The sequence below is a fragment of the Triticum aestivum genome, chromosome 6D (genome assembly GCF_018294505.1).
Source record: "Triticum aestivum cultivar Chinese Spring chromosome 6D, IWGSC CS RefSeq v2.1, whole genome shotgun sequence".
Taxonomy (NCBI): Eukaryota; Viridiplantae; Streptophyta; class Magnoliopsida; order Poales; family Poaceae; genus Triticum; species Triticum aestivum.
The window spans coordinates 60,376,453-60,385,602 of record NC_057811.1 but is presented as its reverse complement, the minus strand read 5'-3'; the positions used below and the strand labels follow the sequence as shown (position 1 = coordinate 60,385,602).

Here is a 9,150-nt window from a genome sequence, read left to right as displayed (position 1 = left end):
GGGATCGCTGGCGGCGAGAAGGAGGCGCTCGACGACGCGGCGGTCTTGAAGTGGGCGCGCGATGACTGGGCGCGGACGGAGATGGAGCGCCAGCGCCGCGCCTATGAAGAGCTCGCCGCATGGCATCGGCGAGCCCGCGACGAGGGGGGTCATCGTCCTCGACGATGACAGCGACAACAGCGCACCACCCGCACCGGTCTGCCAGGGCGAGGGGTCCAGCAGGGGCGGCGTCCGCGTCAAGGAGGAGAAGGCCGACGACGACGACTGCGACTTCGCCAAGCTCACCGCGTTCTTGCCGCCGTAGAATGGCATTAAATTTGTTTATGTAATTCAAACTATGCTATAAAATGTCAATTTTCGCCGAACTTTAGCCGAATTCCTATTTTGTATTAAAAAAATGTCACCTTCTGGGGGCGACCCTGGGGCCGGCGGCTGGGGGCCCGGAAGCCCTTACGCCGATTTTAGCACCGGTATGCCCCCGGGGGGCGATTTTTAGCGCCTCCTAGGAGGCCAACGGCTGGAGATGCTCTTATTGTTGTGTTTTCCATTTAGAATGTTATTGGGAGATCAAGTTATGTTGTATATGCGGTTGCACTGCTAGCTTCTGGGAAAAGCACCACAATTAGTTGCACATTCGCTGGTCAGGTCATCATGCATGTAACCATTCCTAATCCAGGTGTTATCCAGTTTATTTATGTCGGACAATTGAGCACTGTACCCTTTTTCCCCATTTTAAAACTGGGTTCTAATAATATGCTTTTTAAAAACAGAAATATTTTTTTCTAAAATGAAAAATAATCCAGGTTTATGACCCATGCCATGGCTAGCCCATATAGCATTAAATAGGAGGACTCCCTGAAGTCGGTGCTTATCGGCTTCGTTAGTCCAGAAAGTTAGGCTCCGCAAACTATATAAATAACAAAATTAACGACCATTTCAGACCTAACCTCAGCTCGAACAGTTCAAATTTCAGTCACAATCTAGAAAGATGTTTCGGTTAAACAAAGTCTAAGCATCATCGAGAATTCAGAGACAGATGGTTTACCACCCATTCAGGAGAGGATTTCTTTGCATATTAGAGCATGATAATGTAGTACTATTAGATATATGCCTCGCCATTCTTTCCATCTTTCCAGCCCAGGCCAGGTGACGCCATGGTAAAAACTTGCTGAACTACCAGCCCTGTACCGCAGATAAGGGATACTAATCCCTGCCCACCACCGGCACATCAGTTTCAGTGCCATCTGATCGGCTGACCCGTAGCATAAGGCGGAGATGGCCGGAACGCGGTAATCAGAAATATGAGTTCAATCTTGCGATAGCCACGAAGGGAATGCGGAAATTTGCAGAACGCAAGCTGCAATATGTCAATCTACAAAGTTCTGGGTAGCCTCCCCTGCAGACAAAATCATCAACTTAGTTATCAGATCATAATCCTCCCATCAAGAATGCAGAGGTAGCTTTTGAAGAGTAACAGCACAGATGATACAAGGCAGTGATGCTTAATGGTGATATGTTTGATTTATGTCCTTTTATCGGTCCCATCCACATACTGAATGTAACAGCAGAGCAGATCATATGATTCAAACTAATAGTTTGCACCATGACATCATTGTTATGCACATCATTCTATTAACCCCAAAAGGCAAATAATGATTTTACTGATAAGGATTAAGAAGATAACATGAAATAATGGTGCTATGAAGAAGTTAGAAAGTGAAAAAACTGTTACTAACCGTGCATACACTTTACAAAGGTCTCAAGCTCTGAGAAGCACACATCTCTCTGCAAAAGGAATGGAGTTCGCTGACGGTATGCGAAGAATGAGAGATGGTGACGGTCAGGATCATTCCTCGGCTTCGCTGTGTCAAGGATCCGAGAGTACATGTCCACATCAAGACATGGAAGAGCACTCTCTACACTTACAGATAGACCATGATCCCATGCTGCGTTCATAACCTGCAAAATTTCAAGTGTATCAAAACTATCCACGGAAAAAAAAATACGCAATCGTAGCTTCAGAGACTTCTTACAACATCTCACCTGCCAGGTTAAACCTTCTGGGTCAGCAAATGCTTCATCATTCTCCTGAACTGTAAATTCTGGGCCATAACAAACCACTTTAAGAATTATGGAATGCTTCTTGAGCATTCTGAAAACTGGAGAGTATCCATCTCGATTTGTAGGGTTGTAGAATCCTGCAGTAAGCTCTGCAGCATGGCTTGCAGTTCTGTACCACCAATAGATGGAGGGGATCTGAGGAAAGATAATTGTCTTGTCATGAAACAGCCAAATTGGCAAGAGAAATATGAGGGGCAAGTTCCATGGACTTATCAGGGCAACATATGCTATATAGGAAGGCTGTACTATGAGACCAGGCAAGTGATCCGCTTAATACATGTATATCCTAGTATGATTACAGTATTTCGCAAGTTTGATGAGTGCAAAAATTCAGCCTCTTTTTTGTCTGAATTTTTTAAATAGTCGAACTAATAATTAGCATTTTGAGTAGCTTCTGTACCATGTCTCATCTAAATTTGAGGGATGCTTCATGATTAGGCATTCAACTCCCCGTAACTTGTCAAAGCTATATTACTTACCAGTTTTTCAGCAATCTTTGGTTGCTTTGAACAGAAGTGCAACCCAGAATAAAAAAAAAGCTTAATGGATACAGATTACATGCAAGTTTGATGTGACATACACAGGAAACTAGAGAGACAGAAAACAACAACAAAGGAATATATGTGAAGCTTCTTTGAAAATTAGAGAGAATGTGTACCAAGATATAGCATACCTTCACCACAATTGCTGCTCCATCAAATGCAAGAGTAGCAAGTGAGAGCACCTGATCCACATGATCTATGAGGATTCCAGAATACCAATTAAGGAAGAAACGCCCGTAGTAGCTGTCATAATCACCTCCGTCACAAAAAAAGCCAGTCTCATGTGACCTTGAATTATAGTAGCCAGCATTATCAGGCCCACGGGCCCAAAACAAATGCCCCCGTGCCAAGGCTGATTGCCGTAGGTTCTTTTGCATATACCTGTCATAACACTGTCGACGAAGCAATCAACAAAAGAATACATTATGTATGCATTTACAAACTGTGCATGCTACCATCCACGACAGAAATGTAGCACGACATTTTTGTATGTGCGCAATCCGAAAGATAAGTTGAAGTCATGGCCCACACACCAACGAAGCAGTATTATATGGTTCTCGAAAGGTGCCTACTGCGCATATTTTTTTTCCTCTACCGCAGCTTAATAACAACATAACAAGGTAGTAATATTTTACACTCCTTCAGGACCAATGAATAAAATGAGAAGGGTTCAGAATCAGGAAACAAGGTAACTGGAGTAAGTGTCCCTATCCTTGATGGTTCGAACTTGGAAACTGGAATTCAAGTAAATACGTCTTTTTCTTTGAATAAGCGCAAGAGGTTTGGAGTTTTAAGTAAGTACCTGAAACTCACCAATACCAGGATATCTCCAGCCCATTTTTTCTGGACACGAAGGGTATCTTAGCTCTCCAGAAGCACCTAATCCAACCTCAATAGCAGAAATAAGACCCTCTTCAGATAAGCTTCTGAATTCCATATGAAAGCTCCTCATGAAATCAAAATAAACCTGCATATAATCTCATCGAGTATCAATAATTCAGTATACATGTCTCTCCTTCTATTAGAGAATTGATATGAAAAAGATTAATGGCGATACAATGCAAGTTCAATGTATCAAATGACAGGACAGCTATTGGCTATCAACAAGATATACTGCAATTACAACTGTGTAGAAAGGACTACCATTTAAATGAATTAAAAATGTCACTAGGAAAAGACCGAAGTAATGCTTGTCTAAGGAGAATGGCAGCTTTTTAAAAAAAATAAACAGAGATGTTAAAGGATAGGAGTGCAGACAACATAGAGAAGTACAAGATGGCGAAGAAGGCCGCAAAGCGAGCTGTTGGTGAAGCAAGGGGTCGGGCATATGAGGACCTCTACCAACGGTTAGGCACGAAGGAAGGTGAAAGGGACATCTATAAGATGGCCAAGATCCGAGAGAGGAAGACGAGGGATATTGGCCAAGTCAAATGCATCAAGGACGGAGCAGGCCAACTCTTGGTGAAGGACGAGGAGATTAAGCATAGATGGCGGGAGTACTTCGACAAGCTGTTCAATGGGGAGAATGAGAGTTCTACCATTGAACTGGACGACTCCTTTGATGAGACCAGCATGCGTTTGGTGCGGCGAATCCAGGAGACTGAGGTGAAGGAGGCTTTAAAAAGGATGAAAGGAGGCAAGGCGATGGGCCCTGATTGTATCCCCATTGAGGTGTGGAAAGGTCTCGGGGACATAGCGATAGTATGGCTAACCAAGCTTTTCAACCTCATTTTTCGGGCAAACAAGATGCCAGAAGAAAGGAGACGGAGTATATTAGTACCAATCTTCAAGAACAAGGGGGATGTCCAGAGTTGTACTAATTACCGTGGAATTAAGCTGATGAGCCATACAATGAAGCTATGGGAGAGAGTCATGGAGCACCGCTTAAGAAGAATGACAAGCGTAACCAAAAATCAGTTTGGTTTCATGCCTGGGAGGTCGACCATGGAAGCCATTTTCTTGGTACGACAACTTATGGAGAGATATAGGGAGCAAAAGAAGGACTTGCATATGGTGTTCATTGACTTGGAGAAGGCCTATGATAAGATACCGCGGAATGCCATGTGGTGGGCCTTGGAGAAACACAAAGTCCCAGCAAAGTACATTACCCTCATCAAGGACATGTACGATAATGTTGTGACAAGTGTTCGAACAAGTGATGTCGACACCGATGACTTCCCGATTAAGATAGGACTACATCAGGGGCCAGCTTTGATCCCTTATCTTTTTGCATTGGTGATGGATGAGGTCACAAGGGATATACAAGGAGATATCCCATGGTGTATGCTCTTTGCGGATGATGTGGTGCTAGTTGACGATAGTCAGATGGGGGTAAATAGGAAGTTAGAGTTATGGAGACAAACCTTGGAATCGAAAGGGTTTAGGCTTAGTAGAACTAAAACCGAGTACATGATGTGCGGTTTCAGTACTACTAGGTGTGAGGAGGAGGTTAGCCTTGATGGCCAGGTGGTACCTCGGAAGGACACCTTTCGGTATTTGGGGTCAATGTTGCAGGAGGATGGGGGTATTGATGAAGATGTGAACCATCGAATCAAAGCCGGATGGATGAAGTGGCGCCAAGCTTCTAGCATTCTCTGTGACAAGAGAGTGCCACAAAAGCTAAAAGGCAAGTTCTACAGGACGGCGGTTCGACCCGCAATGTTGTATGGCGTGGAGTGTTGGCCGACTAAAAGGCGACATGTTCAACAGTTAGGTGTGGCGGAGATGCGTATGTTGAGATGGATGTGTGGCCACACGAGGAAGGATCGAGTCCGGAATGATGATATACGAGATAGAGTTGGGGTAGCACCAATTGAGGAGAAGCTTGTCCAACATCGTCTGAGATGGTTTGGGCATATTCAGCGCAGGCCTCCAGAAGCTCCAGTGCATAGCGGACGGCTAAAGCGTGCGGAGAATGTCAAGAGAGGGCGGGGTAGACCGAATTTGACATGGGAGGAGTCCGTTAAGAGAGACCTGAAGGATTGGAGTATCACCAAAGAGCTAGCTATGGACAGGGGTGCGTGGAAGCTTGCTATCCATGTGCCAGAGCCATGAGTTGGTTGCGAGATCTTATGGGTTTCACCTCTAGCCTACCCCAACTTGTTTGGGACTAAAGGCTTTGTTGTTGTTGTTGTTGTAAACAGAGATGTTAAAGGAGGGTTTATAGAGGAGAGAAGAAAAATTACCAAGGATGGCCCAATACCTCAATGCCAGTTCTCCCTCGAAGGACTCGTTCTTTGTCAATTCCCCAGGAGAGGCATTCTGTATTCCTCCTACCTTCTCGATCAGTGAAAAATATATCTTGGTTCTCTTGTGCAATTTCCAGTACCCACCTAGGAAGAGCAATTAACACACCACCAGATCCACACTCCCCAGACCCATGAAATGACAATACAACCTTAAATTTGTTGAAGAACACTTGTTAGCCAATGTAAGTCTGAGTTCAATATGACAAGGGAGATAAGAGAAGCTTATCCAGTTTAAGGATTTTAAATATCGTGCAATGCTACATCATGCTCATAATTGAAAATTTATCATATAAGCTCAAAAGGTTTAGTCATGTTATTTCCTCGCTTTGGAAGGTCAGGTTTCTGGTTATGTCAAGAATCAAGAAAGTCGAGTCCATTTGGATTCAATGAATGGATGACTTCTGTCTAAGTCTATGCTTTAGTATGAGAGATCCAGGTATACTCTAGTAACTTGCTATAATTCAATCACCAATAGTACATGTGTATAAAGTTGCAAAAAAATACGAAAATGTCAGATGTGTGAGTAATAGCATCCTAGAAAATGCCATAACTCATGGTAGTATTCTAACCTGAACTTTTAGCTTGAACTCTTTAATAATACCAAAAAGATCCCTGTAGCCAGACCATTCATATTTTTGAGGAGTCCAGGCTTCCACAATCCCCCACCAACAGTCTACAACAACTCCATCAACATTCAAAGACTTTAGATGCCTTAGTTCAGCGCGTACAGCCTCAGGATCAACCAATTGGCAATAACAATTGATAATGCCCATCTACAGCAACAGCAACAATGCTAAAGCATGGTGTGATAGATAGATTATAGATGTCAAAATTTCAGGAATATATGAAGATAAAGAAAACATAGAGTTCTCAACTTACAATTTACTTTAAATGCATAATCTTAAAAAGAACGAACTGCATATGGTATGATTCTCTAGTTCTCAGTCAGATTCAGAGAACCCGTGTGAACTTTGGTGCTATGTTAAGTATTCAAGTTACACTTACACATGCACCTGGCCATGAGAGGACTCACAACTAGGGGCAAACCCGGTAAAAACATACAACCAGATTTGCAAAGTACTATATCAACCCCCCTTAAACATTTCTGTTCAACCTTTTTGGCCATCTATTACATGACATCCAATTAGCAAGAGAGAGATGACCTGGCATCACATCAGATGGAAACGACAAAGCCACCTCATCTACTCACCCAGTCCACCTCAAACGACATGCCACAACATCAAATTTGTTCAAAACGAAGAAGGTAAATGACCAAACAGATTAAAAATAAGCAAGTTAGGGTGGCTGTAATCTAATTTCAAGTTCCAACGGCAAGTGATACAAGCTGGCAAGTTTAGGGTGCAAATGTGCAAGTTTGCAAACATAAAGTTCAGAACTTTAATTGAAGCATGAAAAGTCAGTTCCAACCATGTGTATATTGAAAATGGTGTCAGACAAAGGAAGCGAGAAAACAGGATTAACATAGCAGATATGGGATCAAGAGGTTCACCAGGAACTTACAGACAAAGAGGCGTACACTGGTATATATGGAGTTTTCGTGAAATCACCCGCGCATACTGCTGATGCTCTCAATAGCTGCTCCAATTGAACAATAAAAGAAAAACTGAGGTTGTCGCCCAATTTGATTCCAATTTGATTTGCTAAATCAGAAAGCCCAAACGAAAAGTTGGGCTGCAAAATGAAGAATCAGTGAACTCGACAATGCAATTACATGATAGATTACTGGTCCGTACAAATAATGCTATATGGCGCAATTAGAATACCACTGCAAGCTGGAGCTACAACATTCTAGGCCCTATCGACGGGCAACTAACTTCATGGGTTATAGGCTATAAGAGCTGATAAAGACCAAGTTATTATGGCAAATAGGCGATGCTACATCCCAAGGTTATCTCGTTTATATACACCAGCATACCACAAGCATCCATTAAGCGAATCAAATTGCAAACTTTGCTCACCTGGTCACTTCCCATGCAATTCAGAGAATTGGCTGAACTTGAATTCCCATAGCTCTCATTCTTTATGCTTTGCTCTGCCACCACGACTGAATCCAATGACGACGGTGACAGGCTATCATCTGTTTGTAGGGCTGAAGCCTGGGAATCTAATGGCGTCCCAATGGCGTAGCTGTTCAGAGAGTTGGTAAAAACTGGGGTTTCCAGAGAAGTAGCCTGGAAAGCCCCCTGCTGCAAATACGAACATGAATGTGTTATGGTCGCAATGCGAATCATTTCTTGCGAAATCAATACCTTCACAATGTTTTCAAGGGATGACATTATCATACGGGAAGTGGATAGCTCCAGCAAGCAAAATCCGAACATCTAGGTAAGTAGGGGCAATAGGAGACTGGAGAGGGCGCACGTACGAATTGGGCGGGGGAAGGGAGAGGGGGCGGGGGAGAGGAGAGGAAGGTGGTGCCGTCGGGGTGGACGGTCCACCCGGCGGCGCGGGCGAGGGCGGCGAGGACGTCGTTCATGTCGGCGCGGGCGGGGAGGGGGAAGTTGCCGTGCTGCCGCAGCCCGGCCAGCATACGGCTGGTGATGGCGCGCCGCTGCCGCTCCCGCAGCTTCGTCCGCTCCTTCTCCCGCTCCCTCTCCCGCTCGCCGCGCCGCCGCCCCGGGGGAGGAGGCGCCGCGGGGGTAGAGGCGGAGGCGAAGCCGCGCGGGCGGCGGCTCGGCGGCGGGGGAGGCGAGGTGGACGGATCAGCGTCCCCGTGTGGGTGCTTCGTGGCCATGGCCCTCCGCCCGGCGGCCGCGGCGCCGGCGCCGATCTGCGAGCGCTGGGGAGGAGGGAGGGGCACCGCGAGCTGCTGCCGGCGCGGCTGCTGATCGAGGAAGTGGAGACGGGAGTGTAGGCCAGAGGACGGAATGCTGACGAGGCACCGCTGACCAAGCATTAAATTTAGAAAGGTTGTAAATCCATGCGAGATTTGAAATTAAAAAAAAATTGTGACGCAAAAGTAAAAAGAGTTGTGTAACATGGTCGATGCTTATGATCGGTTTGGCTGGCTCAACCAAGTTTTTCACCCGAGTAGAGGTTAATATTCTTTTCCTTTTTTGATTGAAACGCCGCCACAAAGAGGGGAAGGGAGTTTCCCCCTAGAATTTTCATTTTGATCAAAGGAATTTTTTACAAAACTAGTGTTTATAGTGAGGAGAGGAAGTCACACCACAAACCAACATCACATTTCTCTGTCATGTATTTTTAGTCTATGTGAC

At 44.9% G+C, this 9,150-nt stretch overlaps 1 protein-coding gene across 6 annotated transcripts; it reads right to left on the bottom strand.

Annotated features, from left to right (window-relative positions):
- Positions 1–938: 938 nt before the first annotated feature.
- LOC123143529 (beta-amylase 8) lies at positions 939–8,801 on the bottom strand. 6 transcript variants are annotated; one of them, XM_044562470.1, is made up of 10 exons: positions 8,298–8,801; positions 7,891–8,118; positions 7,433–7,603; positions 6,481–6,684; positions 5,866–6,060; positions 3,466–3,630; positions 2,795–3,055; positions 2,044–2,256; positions 1,737–1,959; positions 939–1,396 (listed from the first exon to the last, which is right to left on the bottom strand). In XM_044562470.1, exons 1-10 carry the CDS (start codon positions 8,664–8,666, stop codon positions 1,368–1,370), a joined length of 2,058 nt encoding a protein of 685 aa, XP_044418405.1. In that variant the 5' UTR covers positions 8,667–8,801; the 3' UTR covers positions 939–1,367. The 6 variants fall into 6 exon arrangements, with proteins under 6 accessions (XP_044418405.1, XP_044418407.1, XP_044418406.1 ...); XM_044562472.1 differs by having other exon boundaries at positions 7,433–7,507; XM_044562471.1 differs by having other exon boundaries at positions 7,891–8,115.
- Positions 8,802–9,150: the final 349 nt, after the last annotated feature.